This window comes from Microtus oregoni, unplaced genomic scaffold (assembly GCF_018167655.1).
Source record: "Microtus oregoni isolate MIOR12 unplaced genomic scaffold, Mior012 000025F_ref0000491, whole genome shotgun sequence".
Taxonomy (NCBI): domain Eukaryota; kingdom Metazoa; phylum Chordata; class Mammalia; order Rodentia; family Cricetidae; genus Microtus; species Microtus oregoni.
In genome coordinates this window covers 29,868,847-29,886,741 of record NW_024543084.1, presented here as the reverse complement: position 1 = coordinate 29,886,741, position 17,895 = coordinate 29,868,847, and the positions used below count along the sequence as shown (strand labels likewise).

The following is a 17,895-nucleotide window of genomic DNA, read 5'->3' as shown; positions in this document are numbered from 1 at the left end:
AGGAAGCAGGGGTGGGTGGCTCCCAGTATTCATTTCTTGCTTCTCCTTCCTGAGAATAGAGAAGGTATCTCCACAACCTTCCTCAAGAGAGCCCTGTATGTTGGCCCCTGTACGTGCAAAGGCTCTGGAGCATCCTAAAAGGGATTCTCATTCTGACAATGCAGACAGCTACTTGCAGAAGTATACAACATGGAAGGAAACACCCCTGCTAGCCAACCAATGGGTAGCCTCCAATCCTGAGTACTACTGAAGTGAGGAATGGTATGCATGAGACACAGCAAGGATAAGTCTTAAGGAAAGGACAGGGGTCTTTACGAGGGGACTCAGGCCCTGTATGGCTCCTGTCCTTGCCTTATTTTTAATTTTTATTGAGTTCTTTCTAATTAGTGTACAAAATACTGAGTTTCACTATGATACTTCCACGGACATGTCACTGCACCCTGCATGTGCTCTCCTCACCCCTCATGCTCCTTGCCTTGCTGCTCCCATTCCTCCCAGCTGTACCCATCCTGATCTCTTATGTCATATGTAAGTGTGTGCTTTAAATGTAGATTCTGTACATGAAAGAAAAGACATATTCATCTGACATTTTCCCTTTCCATTGCTGTCTCTTATTCCCTGTTTGTCATCCCTCGGCTATCTTTCAACCCTGTGTCACCCAGAGGCTCCAGCTGTTTCCTGAGCAATTGTTCTTTCTCTGTAAGAGGATAGCCTCCTTATCACCACCCCACTTCCCGCCCCTGTTGTGATGTACTAGCTCTCTCCTGTCTTTCTCTGCCCTCTAAGGACAATGAACACCCTCAAAGGGGCAATCTTTCCACTTTCTAAATCATCATCAACTGCCTACATCCCCACTCCATCATTCAAGTGCTAAGAAAACAAAACAGACACAGATTTATAATTACGTTTTTAAAAGTTTGAATGCTTACATTCCAGCAGATCTGAATGTACATATAAAAAAGAAAAACTGCCAGCGAAATGATGAATAATTTTTATCTGTTTTAAATTTCTGTATTTTATAAATTATCTCCAATGAATAGGCAGTTGATAAAAATGATAACATTGTGAAATGAAATATAAAGCATAGAGGTAGATTCCCATGTTGGAGGAAAGGCACTACCAAGAAAGACAAGTAAAAGTAAATGGAAAAGTATTGTTCGGTCAATAGTTGCAGGACATGATTGATTTGGACTTTACAGGCCCTTTTGTCCTCACAAATAAGAAGAAAGGAAGTGAGAAGCCTGAAGCAGTTATAAATATGCACTTAGTCTGAAGACAGGAAGTTAGGGGAGTTTACCCATAAGAATAACAGTGTTCTCCAAAGCAGAAGTCATCCTTGGTGAGACCTTCTCTCACAGCAGAATGAGGGTCCTCTCCTCTGGAGTACTGTAGGGCTAGAAGCTGCTCCCTTTTCTCCCCTTCATCCTCATGGCAGCACAAATGGCCTTTTGTTAACCCTATGAACCCCATGCATGTAGTGACTGGAGATTTGGTGAATGTGACCCATTTGACTATCATGACCTGGGACTTCCACGTCTGTCATCTGCCTCCTGAGAGTGCCAGAAGTTCGTTTACTCTTCCTGCAGAGCTCAGGCTGGCCCTCATCTGTTCCTATGAATCTGAGCCCAGGACTGGCCGCATTGTAGATTTCACCTGACAATTGGTGAGTTCAGCACCAGAAAAGTACCTTTATCCTGCCCCTCCTCCCTCTGTTCCCCCATCCCTGTCTCCTCAGAAGGACAGACATACTATTTGCATTCTTTCCTCCAGGAGAGGCTAGCTTACATCCATGTCTTTTATGGCATTGACTTCTATATCAAGTAATTGTAAAACTTCTTTGCAAGCAATTGCATGAAGGACTTCAGGGAATGCCATCGATTTCTCTCTGCCTACTAACCAGTCTGTGTCAATCCTAAACTCTGTACTGCTTGACTCAGACCAAGTAGCAAGAGTCTTGACTACCTGGCCACTTTCCTCTCTTCTTACGCCTCTTTTTTCCTTATGCACATCCTCAGCCAAACCAAATCCCAGACGATACTGCATAGTTTAAGATAATCTAAAATTCCCTGAACCTTCCCCTTATAGCACAGTCAATCAGAAGATACTTATGATCGTCAATAGAAAAGAGATACTTAGATGGAAATATTAGAGCCCTGCCTCATTTTCAGTTTAGTGACAACTTTACCTCTTTGTTGGTGCTGTTAGTTTGATTGGTAATTTTTTTAATTCTTTTATTTTGTGTGTGTTCATGTACTTGCACACATGCACACATATGTGCCCCAGCACACATAGCGAGGTAAGAAGGTAACCCATGAAAATAGATTCTCTCCTTCTAACATGTCTGTAAGCCAAGGCTGCTCATTTGTTTCCTGCTGCCCAGACCCAAAATAATCGCACAGAAACTGTATTAATTAAAACTCTGCTTGGTCAATAACTCAGGTGTATTGCTAGCTAGCTCTTATATCTTAAATTAACCCATATCTATTAATCTGTGCATCACCATGAGGTCGTGGCCTACTGACAAGATTCCAGCAGGTTCGGGCAGGCATCTTTCTCCTTCAGCAACTACATGGCATCTCCTATTGACTCCACCTACTCTCTCTATATATCTTTTCCAGCCTGACTATATTCTGTTAAGCCATTGGCACAAAGCAGTTTCTTTATTAACCAATGGCAATGGACCATATTCATAGCATACAGAGGGGAATCCCACATTACGTGTGGGACCAGGGTATTAGACTTTAGTCATCCAGTTCAGCAGCAGGTGCCCTTATCCACTGAGCCATCTCACAGTCCATGATTGGTTCTTTTTGTGAGGAGGCAACTCACTCTGTAACCCAAGCTGATCTAGAGCTCACATACAGTCCAAGCTGGCCTCAAACATGAGATGTCTCCCTGCCCCAGTTTCCTGGGTGCTGGGATGAGTTCATGAACCACCTCATGCAATTTCTTTGGGTTTGGCTGGTTTTTTTTTTTTGGTGTTGTTGTTTTCTTCTCATTAGAAGAGATAATGAGATTAATGTCAGACTACTTAGTAATTTCTTCTGCCAGAATGAGATCTAGTGATTCCAAGGAAATTATCAGTTGATTCTTCAATAGAGGAAATAGTTCAGTATGTAGTAAATTCAGCAATCAAGAGTAAGCCTCAATCATAGATAACTGGTAATGAAGGGTATAGAAAAGGAAGCAAGGCCACCCTATTTTTATAAGATTTCTAATAAAAAGGACAGAATGTATCCAACTACAAAATATGTCTTTAAAGTAAGAGTTTTCCTTTTCGTCCTCCATGCTGAGGATTAATGCCAGGCCAGTGTTCTTTGACTGAGCAATGTCCCCCATCACTTCTTCATATTCTTAAACATTCAACAGAAATATGGCATCTGTATAGAATGTGAATATTGCCAGGTCTCAGGAATTCCTCACAGAGCATGCTAACCTAAGGGACCATTGCAGGAAACAATCTGGCACAGTTCCCTAATGCCCAAGAAATCACTCTGGCATCCTTACAACTGAATTAGAGCCTGAGGTCCCTGGGGGTGTCCTTATTCCAAACCCATTTCTCCCTGAAGACATTATCCATGGTAGTGTGAAAAGAGTCCCCCTTCAGTGATGCCAATATTGGCACACATGTGACTGTTCCCATATGTGAATGAGCATGTCTCATTTTCTCCCACTTATTTTTGTTACTCTTCTTGTAGCTGTGACAATAATTTCTATCAAATTAAGCAACTTAAGAAGGGAAAGGTTTGCTTTGGTTTATAAATTGAAAGTGTAGGGAAGTGGACAGAGAAGGCTGGGAGACAGGGACAGTGACAGAGAAGGCAGGGTGACAGAGAAAGTGACAGAGAATACCATGGTGACTGACAGGGAAGGCAGGGTGACAGGAGCATGGGGCAGTCAGCCATATTGCATTCACAGTCTGAATTCACATAACAATTAATTTTTCAATGTCATTATTATTGTGTGTGTGACAATGTTATTGAATTGCTTCTCTCCTTCAACCTATTACCTGGGCTCCAAGGACTGAACTCAGATTACGAGTTTTGCTCAGCAAATTTCTGTACACCGAGCCACCTCTCCAGCTTCAGTTTCTCCTTCTATTCAGTCTAAGACCTCAGCCTATGACATGGTGTCAATTGTATTTAGTGTGGGTATTTCTACTGCACTTAATTGAGAAACTCTCTCATAGACATGCCCAGTAGTTTACCTCTTCGATGATTCTATATTCTGTAAAGCAATAACATTATTAACCATCACTCCCACTACCAAGTGAGAATCAGCCCTGGGATGTAGAACCCATTGTATTCATGGAAAATGAGGACATCTGGCCAGTTGTGGTCACAAACACACTCTATTTTCCAAATACATCAAGTCTCTGAACCTCAAACCCAGTCCAATACCTCCCTATTCTTTGCAAGCTCATATTTATTTTAAGTCATGGTAGTACAGTTTAAAGCAAAGGTTTCTAATATGGAACATGTATCAGTTCTCTTTGAGAGAACTCATAAAAACCATGGTTGATGCCCCAGAAATATAAACACAATATTCTTCACAAAATTTTTAAGAGGAAATTGTGCATGCTTAGAAACCTCAGTGCTTTGTGAATGAAAGAGAGAGGAGGAGGAAGAGGAGGAGGATAAAGAAGGAAGAAGAAAGGAAAGAAAGAGAAAGAAATTAAAAAACAGAGAAAGGACGGAAGAGTGAGAAAAGAAGAGGGAGAGAGGACAAATGGGAGGAAGGAGAAAATTAAGAAGAAAGGAAAGAAAGAGAGAAAAAAGAAGAATTTGGAGAGAAAGGAAGGAAAAAGGAAGGAAGGAAGGAAGGAAGGAAGGAAGAAAGAAAGAAAGAAAGAAAGAAAGAAAGAAAGAAAGAACTATCTTTAGGTTCTGGAGGGAGTTCTATGGCTATGTCTCATAATGGCAGTAACAGGTTCTGGTATGATATACTGGGTCAAATGCTCAGGCATCATCGTCCAGGTCTGATGGCTCAGCTCATAAAGACATTTGCCACCAAACCTAACAACCCGAGTTTGATCCCTGGAGCCCACATATTAAAGGGAGACATCAGACACCCATAGAGTCCTCTGACTTCCAGACATGTCCACCACTCTCTCTTCTCCAAATGTATATATCAGTAAAGAGTAGAAGCACTCAGGAAACAGAGGCAGGTGGATCCCTGAGAGTTTGAGGCCAACCTGGTCTACAAAACGAGATTCAGGACAGCCACTGCTCTTACACAGAGAAATCCTGTCTTGAAAAATAAAAACAAAATAATAGAGACTAAAATGTCAAGTTTAAAAAGTCATGCATCATGTCAAAATATTTTTTAAACTGATTTCTGATATTTTAACACAGATACTATTCGTTTAAATGCATTACCAGTTCTAAAACCTGAATCAATGAGTTATACATTAAAACTGAACTTGCTTCCCTTTCCGATGCAATGCAATATAAATGTTTCAGATTTGTTTCAAAATAAAGTGGTTAAAAGACTCAGTTAAAAAAAAAAAACACCTTCAGCTCTAATTGAATTTTCTGTGCAATATTGAGATCTGACAGTAGCATTGAGTTGGGACAGACTGGGAAGATAAGACTGTTTTTGATCCAAGGAAATAAGTCCAGACAAAGGATTGATTGTCCATAGAAGGGAGTTTACTGTTGGTTCCAAGGAGAAACTTTTCTCTCTCTTTGCTGCCACCTAAAGGAATATTCTAGAGCGATATTTTCCAACACAATGAAATGCAATTAAAAAAGCAACATAAGTGCTTATAAAATCAAAGCCTATTATCACTTATTGATGTGCAGTCTCTTAATCTAATAAACACTTTAAATTCCACAGCTGCCACCCTAATCAGCGATCTTTTCCAACACCTAGAACAGCGCCCTGTACAATATGGTACTTGCTTTATTAGATTAATTAAAAAAAAATCTACTGTCACCCCAGTTTCATGTTCTGGACGTTTGTTTCTTCTTCCAGAAAATGAGGGCTTGAAAGTGACCGATTTAAAGTATCTTTTCAGTCAGGCCAGGAGGCAGGTGAATCTCTCTGAATCTGAGGTCAGCCTGGTCTATGCAGTACGTTCCAGAAAAGCCAGACCTATGTAGAGAGACTGTCTCAAAAGACCAGTAGTAATAATAAATAAATTAATAAATGACAAATAAATAGATAATAGATAGACAAATAAACTATGTCTTTCTCACCAGGCCTGGAGGTACACACCTGCAACCCCAGTTCTTGGAATGCAGGGGGATCATATTAGGCTTGAGACCAGCTTGGTCACATCCACAGGTTCAGAGCAGCCAAGACAATATCGACTGACTCTGTTCCAAGAGACAAACAGCCTGCCTTCTAATATTCCCAATCTCTGTGAGTCTGCTTGGCAAATGGAAACTCTCCTCCGTCCAAGGTTATGATCACTGAGCGATGGAAGAGCGATCTGGCTTGAGTAGCCCCCACACGTGCTGTGGAGAATCACTAAAGAGGAACAAACGAGACACATTAGGTAGAAATCAGCATGAGAGACAGGCTTCCCAGAGAGTAGCCCGGTCAATAGACACACGGCTGTGTTGATTCCAGGAGCCCCTAAATCTACTGTGAAGAGAAACTGTAAATTTTCAGAAACGCAACGCGGTTCCTTTTGTGTGCATATTTAATATCCTCATGAACATAGCACCATAGATTTGCTGAGGCATCGACACGGTGAAACAGCCCTGTTGACTTCTCCAAAGCAAATGACTTGCTATTTCTCCCAAGAACCTCCAGGAGAAAACAGAATAACCAATATTAAAAAAAAAAAAAAAAAAAAAAACAACCTTTGTTTAATCTGTAAATTGATCTTTAACTAATTTACGTTTTTAACATGATAATGGCAACTCCAATATAGGTAGATTTGGGGGAAACATAAAAAGGAGGGAAAAACAGGATCACTAGTACAAAACTGTTATTATATATTCCATTATCTCTCTAAAATATTCTTATAAATACTTCTTTTCTTTGGGAAGTAACTCTCAGTCCTTTCCCTACACGAAACCATTGGAATAATAATACAGACTCATAGTTTCTACCCCGAGCCATGAGTCTACGACGCAGCCTAAGAATTTGCCATTTTCAATCGCAGTGGGTTTTTGATCCTACTGCACGTACTGGCTTTGGGGGAGCTGAGGGAGGGGGACTTGATCGGGGGAGGGGGAGGGAAATGGGAAGCGGTTGCGGGGAGGAGGCAAAAATCCTAAATAAATAAATAAATAAATAATAAAAAAATAAAATTAAAAAAAAAAGAATTTGCCATTTTAGTTGCCTACCCACCAGACCCACACAGATGTGTCTGGGTAGCATATATTATCGTGCCCTCAAGATCGATTAATCAAAAACACACGTTTCTCTTTCTCCTCTGAGCTCCCAAATCGTCTTTGTGGTAGCACTGCGCCCTCTAGTGGAAAATTCTCTTTCTCCTCTGAGCTCCCAAATCGTCTTTGTGGTAGCACTGCGCCCTCTAGTGGAAAATTTTGCTGTGCCATCCCTACACCGGAATTACAAAGATGTTGCTGCAAAAACCCATCACAAAAGGCTTGGTGGAAAACAATGGAAAGATGAGGGGAACGGTATAAAAGAAAACATCTCGATAATCTAGTATCGGGCTTATGCACAATTAAATATTAATGAATCTATAGTGTAGGTTTATATAATGTACACGTATTTTAGGGAGGATATTTTAGATAAAGTTGACAACACAGAACTTTAGTCTCAGCTGTGCTCCGTTTCTGTCACTTGTACATCCCGCCAACTGTGGCTCTAAATTATCCGCAGGAAAAGGCACCTGTGCTTTGATCACGTTCCACCCTCTTCGCTGCCCTCATTCCCTGGATACTAGGGTCTTGTATCCATTCTTGGTACAACAGTTCGTATGGTGATGGCTTCGAGTACGCGGAAGGATATGCTCAGGTGGCATGCAGTCACTCTGTCATTTCACAGAAGAGACTGGAGGCCTGCTCACTTCCGAACTCCTGACCAACTTTGCTTCATGCCGTTCGGCTATTCAGTCACTTCAAGCTTCACAAATTCGGCTGTCCACAGACATGGTGCAGTCTATGAAAATGAGTGGAGCAGGATAATGAAAGAGATGGTGGGGACCCAGGCAGATCAAGTTGCTACAGTGAAATAAATGAATCATTACCATTGTTTGAAGCCTACTGCGCACCTAATGGAACTTTGTTTCAAAAACTGGCTGTGATTTCCAGTTTGCTGACTTACAGTGTGCTGTTTATATGTGTACAATATACGACACATCCCCATCCACACAAGGGACAGCATTGCAGAGCTATGGCTGTAACTCAGTGGTCTAGTGTGTGTCTGGCATCTGTGCAGTGCTGGGTTGAGCACCAACAGCACAAACTAAAGCAGATGATATTGTTCCCCAATTTTACCAAAGAGGAAAGTGAGATATAAGGAGGGTAGGTTACTTGCCCCAAGTAAAGTAAAGCTCTTTGTCAGTGTATGCTTAGCAGGAGTGTCAATCAAACTGGCTCCAGTGGCACTCCAAGGTGTTAAGGTGAATGTGTCTGACCTGTGCTCCTTCTCCAGCTCTTTCTCTGCTCCCGTTCTCACTCTATGTCCTCCATGGTCTTTGGTCCCAGACTCTGCCATTATCTTTGCTTTCAGATGGTTTCTCTTCTGCAAACTGACACTCCTCTCTGCATCATCAGAGTACACCATGTATGTAACAGCTTGAGTTACATTTCACAGTTCTTGGTACAAACTTAACCACCCTATCTGCTCAGCATCCCCTTGCTGCTCTCGCTTTAACCCCTCCTCATACTACATCTTTAAAATGGTGTTGTAGCGACCCCTGGGGTTTTTGACAAGCTGCGTTTGATGGCTTTCACTTCTCTACTTCTGTGTTCTGAGGACAGGAGCATCATGTGAGTGAGCTCTAACGGGACACTTCACAGGAAAATACTCTCTTGGGGCTTCAAACACCTTAGGAAATTTAACAATCTGAGGTGTCTAAAAATCCACGTGAACCAAGAGCACTGCTATTGCTGAGGTAGTCAGGATAGCTTCCCTGGGACGTGTCCACCCGACTGCTGCCCAAGCTCTGCATTTCACATAGCACACATAACCTTGCACAAACACCTCACATTGAAGCCTTGGAATACTTATGTTTGTATATGGACTTGAACTACAGGTCTCATGCGTGCTAGGGAAGGACTCTTTGATAAGGAATGACTCATTGAGCTGTACCTTCAATCTTGGGGTGTTTGGGTCCCTTGACCTTTTATTAAAAGAAAACATACAATTGGGCATTTGAGATAATCTGTAATATATTGTATTCACTCCTAACAGATGAAGAAACCAAAAGTATATAATCTTTTAGACGGTATCACCTACGATATGCAAAGAAGCTTACTTTTACCTCTCTTTGTCTTTATAGTTAACAGAATAAATCCTACTGTTATGAGGTTTGATACTCAGAAAAATTTAGCCCTTGTTGCAAAATTGGTTGGGTGGATGATTTAATTCTGCAGGATCAGATATGATCCCTATCCCTCAGAGATGGCACCAACATTCTGAGTTAATCCAGAAAGTGAGGACAATCCAAGTCCACTTGGATGTGAGACGACAGAGTCCACATTATGATAACTGAAAAATGCTCATTGATTGGTTGGTTGGTTGGCTGGTTGGTTGGTTGGTTGGTTGGTTGATTGGTTGGTTAACTGGTTGGTTGGTTGGTTGGTTGGTTAACTGGTTGGTTGGTTGGTTGGGTTTTGAGACAAGGTTTCTCTGTGCAACAGCTCTGATTGTGCTGGAACTCACTTTGTAGAGCAAGCTGACCTTGAACTCATAGAAATCCACCTGCCTCTGCTTTTGAAGGTCTGGGATCAAGGGTGTGTGCTACCACTGCCCAGCTTCACCAGATCCTTTTTAACCTATGGGTACTCTTCAGTATTTTCATTTGCTGGCACTTACCAGCACCAGCCATTCTTGTCAGCACTTTAGATGTGAGGAAATGAAAGGACAGAGAATTCAAAGGGCTGAAACAGTTGGCTTCAAAAAACTTACAGTTCAGGAAGCTGTGCAAAATGGTTTGGTGGCCACTGAGGTGTGGCTCTGATATCAGAGAGAGCACAGGCGAGCGTGGCATCATCGGCTATGATGTTTGAAGAAGATTTGAACATCTGATTTTATTTGAGTCCTTATTTGAATGTTCTTAGACCATATGTAATGTTAATAAATTACTGGCTGTCAAATAGCAAAAAAGCAAAAACAAAACAAACAAATAAACAAAATAACCTCAGGTGAGTTATACAGTCCTTATTGTCAGAGCTAGAATTTGACCCCAGAAATTTCCATCTTACCTTAAGTATTCCTTCGATTAGAGACCTGTACAGGTGCTCAAAGAAGTGGCTCCCTCCACAGAGCTCTGTCTTCTGGCTATGTTAGTTATTTGCCATACTACTGTGACAACTGATGCTAGGGTTGATTTGGGCTCACAGTCTCGGGGGATCCAGCTCACTGTGGCAAGGTAGGTGAAAAGCAGAAAGCAGAACAATGTGTGCCTGTGTTCAGTCTCTCTCTCTCTCTCTCTCTCTCTCTCTCTCTCTCTCTCTCTCTCTCTCCTGGAACCCCAGACTGGAATAGTACTGCTCATATTCGGAATTCAGAGTAGATCTTCCCACATCAATTAATTAACAGAATCTAAATAATCCCTCAAGGACACACCTGGAGATGTGTTTCCTCAAATCCTATCAAGATGACAATCCAGATTACTCACAACTAACACTGGAAACTACTTGGAATTATAGCAGCCTCCCAGAACAGAGCACATTTATTGCCTTGTTTGCAGAATTCCTATGACTCGAGAGTTCAAAAGGCAAAAGGAGACTCAATTTGAGCATTTGCCACACAAGGCTTTTGATTTGAGATTCTCAACTGTTCTTCTCCTTTAGAGTAAACTTAAGCTGTCATTTTTAGTAAGATGGCTAACTGCCTGCAATATTATCTTTACTTCAACCAGATACCCATGACTTCCTCCAATCCGAAACTAACCCATGTACAAACTCTTCAAATGACAACACAATATTTCTATTTTGATTGGGTATTTCACAGGCGCCTCTAGATATATGGCCCATCTCTTCCTGTTTCCATTCAAAATTCCTTTGAATGTGTTTCCTTGCAATGTCATGATACAAAACCCTTTCCTCTTGTCCCTATTGTCAAAAGAAACAGAGGAACTGGACACACACACTCACACACACACTGTCCTTTCACTATGGCCCATTAACAGAGGTGCCAAGCAACACCAATATTCACATAAAGAACATGTAAGGGTTTAGTTATCAGCAACAAAGCCTGGGCATCCATATGGATCGTTGGGTGTCGTTCTGTAAGGACAGGCTCACATCAGGGACACTTTCTGACTTTTCTTTGACAGTAACTGTCTCTGTCACTCAGTAACCTCAACCAGCTACTCTGTCTCAGGGTGGCTTTCCTAGCATCCATCAAACTTTTAGGAATTCCACTAAAGATCTGAAGAGGTAAACTTTCCTTCTGGTGTTCTTAAATGGTTGGCTACAGGTGTAGCTGTGACTTTTTATCTCAAAAGTTATGCCTCACAAATGTTCAGACTGTGATTTGGTTCCCTCCCAAAGTACTTGAAACTATAACATAATTCTATTTTAATAGGTTTTCCTGTCACTTCAACGTTAATTTAGAAAGTAAAACTAAAAATGCAATGGAACTGCTTTAGTGAGCAATGAACTGACTGCCAACCACTTTATTCTAAACAAATTCACTGGTTATATGATTTCCTTTCATTCAGCATGACATATTCGCTTTAGAGACAGTCAAGTCCTACTGATTCTGTTGCCTTCCCTAGTCTGTGATTGGGAGTGACAAGCACTGCTTCAGCACTCCGCCAAGGCCACTTTACAAAAGACCCTCATTGGAACTTAGGCTTTCAACTGTGCCACAGTAACCAGAGGACTCGCTCACACCAGGATGGCAGACCTTCGGGATGCTTCAGTGGGTCGAGGGCCCTGCTGCCAAACCTGGGCGCCCGCATTTAATTTAAGAATCCACACAGTCTAAGGATAGAGCTGTCCTGCGTCCTCCACAGCCATCCTGTGGCATGTGTGCACACTCACTCACTCACTCACTCACTCACTCACTCACTCACTAAATAATCAAAAAAATTCAGATTACAGGAGCCCTGTTGCCTCAATTTCCAGTTTGGTAACTGTGAGTTGGAACCCCAAACAATAGATTACTAACAAACTCCCCAGCACCCTCACTGGTTCTGGGGAACACTCTTCAGAACTGCCGCTCTAGATTGGAACCTCGTGAAGCTTCTCTAGTGTGTCACACCACAGAACCTTTGAGAGGTGTGCGTAAACTCTCATTCACATGATGGATTGTGTTATGGTGTCTACAGAATGCAATGCATTTCAGACTTGATGTATATGACTAACTCCACAGTAATAATACAAGAAGACTCAGAAAAGTCCAAACAGTTAAAATGCAGCTTTGAATTTATGCAAATGAAATTATGGCAATAGTTGAAACAGATGGATGGAAACTCCTTGCCCTGACTGTATAAAAACACAATACTGCTAAGGACCCATGGGACCTGTGCTACCAAGGAGCATTATTTGAGCTATCAGAGTATAGAGTCTCTAGAAATTCTGGGTTATGTTAGAAATCAGAGAGATACATAGGAGAATTAGGAAAGAAAGGAAGGTGGGGAGGGAGAAAGGAAATAGAGGAAGGAGGAAAGAAGGGAGGGAGAGAAGGGAAGAGAGAAAGAAGGGATGGAGGGAGAGGAGGAAGGACGGACTAAAACAATTATGCTCTGTGCTTCGATGTTTTTTCATCTCAGTGAGAGAGCAAAGGCCAAGAGTGATGAAACAAGGACCTAAGACCAGGGGATGAGAAGTCTGAAAGCAAAGACCACGCCAGCTACAGAGAGCAGTTTGTTCGGCCAACCGTAGTTGATGTGGTTTCAGGGTACGAAGGAAAACTTGACTCGTATGACAGGAAGATAGAAAATAGAATTAAAGAGATGTGGGAAAGGAGCCAGGCGTGATGAGGTCAGCTTCTTGTGAGATCAGCACTCCAAAGACTGAGGCAGGAGGATTGTGAATCGAAGGTTAGCCCTGGGCTACCTGGCGACACCCCGTAGGGCGGGTGATGTGCAGGTCTACCAGGTCACCTGGTGCTGATAGCGGGGGAAAAGCTCTGAGAACTGGAGGAGCCTCTGCATGAGATGTCCCAAGTGTCACAAGGCAATCAGGGAATGTGAGCACAAGTCACACATTGCTTTGTGGCATTGGGAGAGAGAGAGACAAAGGCAATGTGGATTTCCTCAGAGTTTTACTTTGTTTCACCCAGTCTTTACTAACCAAGCTTGCTACTGTCTCAATTTCAACATCGCAAATATTAAACTACAGTACTTTCATAACTTGTTAAAATAAATCTTGTACCCTTACCTCCTCCATCTATTTGCCGTTATGACACACGCTTTGTTGAAAAGTTTGTACACGGACCTGTGCAGACATGAACAATTGATTAATGCCTTGCTTTCTAAGGAGGCCCTGTGGAGAGGCCCACATGCAATAATGTCTTCACATGGCAGAGGGCACTGTGGTCCTGCATCTACACTGGAAAAAGTTGATGACCTTCCTACACTTTCTCCTTAAAATGTCTCTTCTAATCTCACTAACACGCAACAGCCTCTGAGCTCCTATTGCCCAGCACCAGGATCTTTGCCAATGATTTGTTCCTACCCTATCCACTTATGGCATTTTTAGACCCCCTGATGTTAGACAATATATTTCATTTCATAAAATTGCTTTGTAGATATAAGTCCCAATTTTTGAAAAGAGATTTGTTCATCTGTATTTCCAGGTATTTCTATGCCTTCCTACCAGGGAAGCCAGAGAGCACGACATCACCTTGAGCTGAAGTCACAGGTGGTTGTGAAGGACTCGATGGAACCAAGACCTTGGCAAGGTCCCTGGCAAGGCCAGTGAGCACCAAGCCACCTCTCCAGTCTCAGAAGTCCTGATTATTATGATTTTTTAAAGCCAATTTTCTGATTGAAGGTGGACTCTGTGTGTGTGTGTGTATCTGTATGTGTTTACTAAAGTTAATATCCTGCGCTAGTATACAGAAGATCTCCATACAGAAATAATTGATTATTGTACAACTTCACATCTTTTTTGATACCAGGATGATTTGAGAGATAGTTATCAAATCACAAGATGCTATTGGCAAATGGTAATATTCTTTGATTTATGTGTTATTCTAATTAACTTTACAGAAATATCAAAGATGGAACAAGATCTTAAAATCAGTCTTTCTCAGAAGTGATAGAGGTTTTGTTGAAATCCAGTGCTCAGATATTCACGATTTTTTATTGATCAATTCTCACTAGTGTCTGTTTTTGGGGGTGGAATAGGATCCTACAAGGCTAGCTGCAGCTGACATAGCTTGAGATCTCTTTACTTCCTTGAGGTTGCAGGACGATTGTGGATACTCTTTCTGGTCATAATGCTCTTGATACTGGATAGCAAAGAGGAAAAGAACTAACACAAGGATCAAAGGGGCAATTCCTGGATCCATGAGGCAAAATATTGAAGCCCAGGTAGCTAGCCACTGAAAATGCTGGCAGAGGTAATGTCTTCCCTTAACCAAGAAGGTTCGAAGTGCAGAATTTATCAGGGATCACAAGAGACCTCAGGGCCAAGCGAAGAATGGCACCTGTCCACTCAGCCTGAATCCCTCCCCCTAGCCTGGATCCCTGCCCCCCAAACCTGGATCCTTACCCCTAGTCTCAATCCCTGCCCTGCTGGCTACCACAAACTCTTCTCCTGAGCATGAGGCAAGCAGGGTGCAGACAAAGTAAATAACTCCAGCTAGTGGCTGATCCTGGACCTGGATACATGTCCTTCCTGCTTTTAATTGAACTATACTGAATCCCACATGTTGCTAGGGCAGGGAAAAAGAGCAGTCTTTAGGAATTCCAAGCATTTTGCTTAAGCAAAGACATAAAGAATCAGGGCTTATTAAAAAGCTTTGTATACTGGTTCATAATATCTGGAAACTCAAGAGACAAAAATAAATATTCCCAGCATGCAAAGGTGACCCTACCACTGCCAGGACTTTAAAAGTTGAAACACCTGTTTTAAACTATGATAAACAAACCTTCATTTCTACTTCATGTCTAAAGCTTGTGACCTTTCTTGCTTTGCTGACTGAGGGGGCAGTCACCAGCATTCTGAGGAGTGGGACTCAGGGGACATATGATGGTTGGAGCATTTGCAGCTTTCACGCAGCGAAGAGTCAAGGGCACTCTGAGAGACCCGCAGCAGGTTCTCCTTCCAGTTCTCCGATGTGAACCATTATCTCTCTAGGATACCTTTAAACAGAGGGCGTTAACTTCCTCTCGCAGCTCTCAAGCCTCTGCTAAATCCTTGTCCATTTGTCCTACCAAGCACAGGACACTTCTCCAGTTACATGGTGATCCCTGAAGCGAAAGCTGCCAATCACTGCTTGTTAACACGGTACCGCCATGGGCTGAAGCTGAAAGCAAATCTTTTCTGGAAAGCTTACTGTTTTATTATCGTGTGTGTGTGCGCACATGTGACTGCAACATGTACGCACACGCGTGTTTTCACCCACCACTCTCCACTGCGTTGTTGTTTTGTTTTGTGACAGTGTTTCTCACTGAACCAGTACTCACCAGTTCCAGCAGTCTGCCTGACCAGTGGGCCCCAGTGTCCTTCTGTCTCCGCCTTCCCCATGCTGGAATTAGAGTCGCACACTACCATGCCTAACTGTTAAAAGCTGAACCATCCATCACCACACCAGCCAAAATCATACAGTATTGGGAACCTACCTCAATCTTATTGCAGAATGAGATACAGACCAGCTTCATCTATTTGGAGACTAGCACATTGTTTCTTATGAATCAAGTTGTCTTTACTTTGTCAGTAATGATTTCATAGCTCTCCAAATGCAGGGACTTACATAAATATAGCAGCCTGGTGTAAAACAGAAAACATGATGTTGACTCCGCACTGCACATCCCTGCCTGGAACATAAACTGAAAGCCAAGTGTTCTGGTTGTAAACACGGTGGTGAGTGACTCATTTCTGCTTGCAGTGGGAAAAGCTCCAGATGTCCACAAGTGAGAGAAGGAAAATCTTCTGCTCCGTCACCTTCCACGTCATCGCCGTCACCTGCGTGGTGTGGTCTCTGTATGTGCTGATCGATCGGACGGCAGAGGAGATCAAGCAAGGTAACGACAATGGTAAGGACATGCCACCCTCCTTCCTCCTCCTCTGGATTCCCATGCTGGCACCCAAGGGCAGACAGGGAGCTGCTGCTGTAGCCATGGTAAGGACATGCCTCTCTCCCTCCTCTACCCCTGGCTTTCTGCAATGGCACCCAAGGGCAGACAGGGAGCTGCTGCTGAAGTTTAGGTTTCCGTTAGGTGGCCTGAACAAGGGCCAGAGTTTGCAGCCGAGCCTTCTCCAATTATCTCCTTGGTCAACTCTGTCTAAAAAGCATGGACCACTTAGGATTCCAAGTAAGGACTTGGGAAGTGTTAGGTCCCGGAGAAACTTTGAGTCAGAGATTCATGGCTATCATTCACTTCTTGGGAATTTCCAGAGGCTCAGGGAGCATCAAGCTCTGTCCAGTACGAGAACACAAACCATTAGAGAAGTGGAGAGTTTCCGAGCGGTGGAGGCACATGGCTTTAATCCCAGCGCTAAGGAGGCAGAACAAAGGAATCTCTGCATCTGAGGCCAGCCTAGTCTACAGAGTGAGTTTCAGGAGAGCCAAGACTACACAGAGAAACAAAGGAAAGAAAGAAGGGGGGGGGGATAGAGGGTTTTAAAGTTTTGTTTAATTCACCCTACCTGCTGCTTCTTTGAAGACTCACGGTAACACCACTGTAGGACAGATACGTACTGGGTAACTGATGCATGGGATTAGCACTGTAGCTGAAAAATTTAGCCACACCCAGTTTGTGAAGGATTGTGTCCAGGTATATCCTTAAGGTTAAAACCTTCCCAGGCTTGTCCACTTAGGGGCAGCGGTGCACACCAACCTGCCTGGACTCGAAACTCCCAGAAGTGGCGGGGATTTGGAAGGGTCCTGGCCTCCAGGGCTCCTGGTGTGCACAGTAGTATAAGGGAAGATGCAACGGAGACAGCCTTGAAGATCCCAGTGTCCTTTACTAAGAACAAAACCACAAGAAAAGTCTAAATACAAGAGAAGCGGGTAGGATGGGATTTTTTTTTTTTAGAATTCATTTATGTAACATCAACTCATTTATAACTGCATCAGTTACAGCGAACATCTGGGTTTTGCCACACTATCGCTCTCCCCAAAGTTTTCGCATGTAAGGTTCCATATTAAATCTGGATTTAATAAGTTCTCATTCTCATCTCTGCAGGTGGGATCTTAAAACAATGATTGCACATAATAAGTACCAGACACCTGGCCATGCCTAAATAGACGCAGACTGTTTCCATTTCACAACACCCGACTCTCCCCCTTAGGAGTAAAGGGTGTTCCTAGCTACTCAGGGCAGTTCTGATGACTCCTGGTTGGAGACGTCCTTCTCTCAGATGGCCAAGTAGAGCCCCCATGGGAGAACCACGCATTTGCATGACTAGACATTCTCCTGACTTGGCCACATGGTGATGTACATGAAACAGGACTTCATTTCCCATATGTCATATGCAGACAAGATTTTCATGGGAAACCCTCTTATTTAGTCAGCTGCGCTTGTCTGATGCCTGAGACACATGAGTTGTGAGTGCTTCGGTACCAGGAGGTGGATAGTGTCACATGGAGAAGAAACCACACCCTTCCTTTCTTCTGTCC

General features: G+C 42.8%; 1 protein-coding gene across 7 annotated transcripts in view; it reads left to right on the top strand.

Annotated features, from left to right (window-relative positions):
- Marchf1 (membrane associated ring-CH-type finger 1) overlaps positions 1–17,895 on the top strand; it is an 803,748-nt gene that overhangs the window by 774,010 nt on the left and 11,843 nt on the right. For 5 of the 7 annotated variants that reach the window (XM_041674955.1, XM_041674949.1, XM_041674951.1 and 2 more), the window contains one exon: positions 16,162–16,309. In XM_041674955.1, the coding sequence (XP_041530889.1) occupies positions 16,162–16,309 (148 nt within the window). The remainder of the gene's footprint in view (positions 1–16,161; positions 16,310–17,895) is intronic. The other 2 variants (XM_041674953.1, XM_041674950.1) reach the window with 1 other exon arrangement.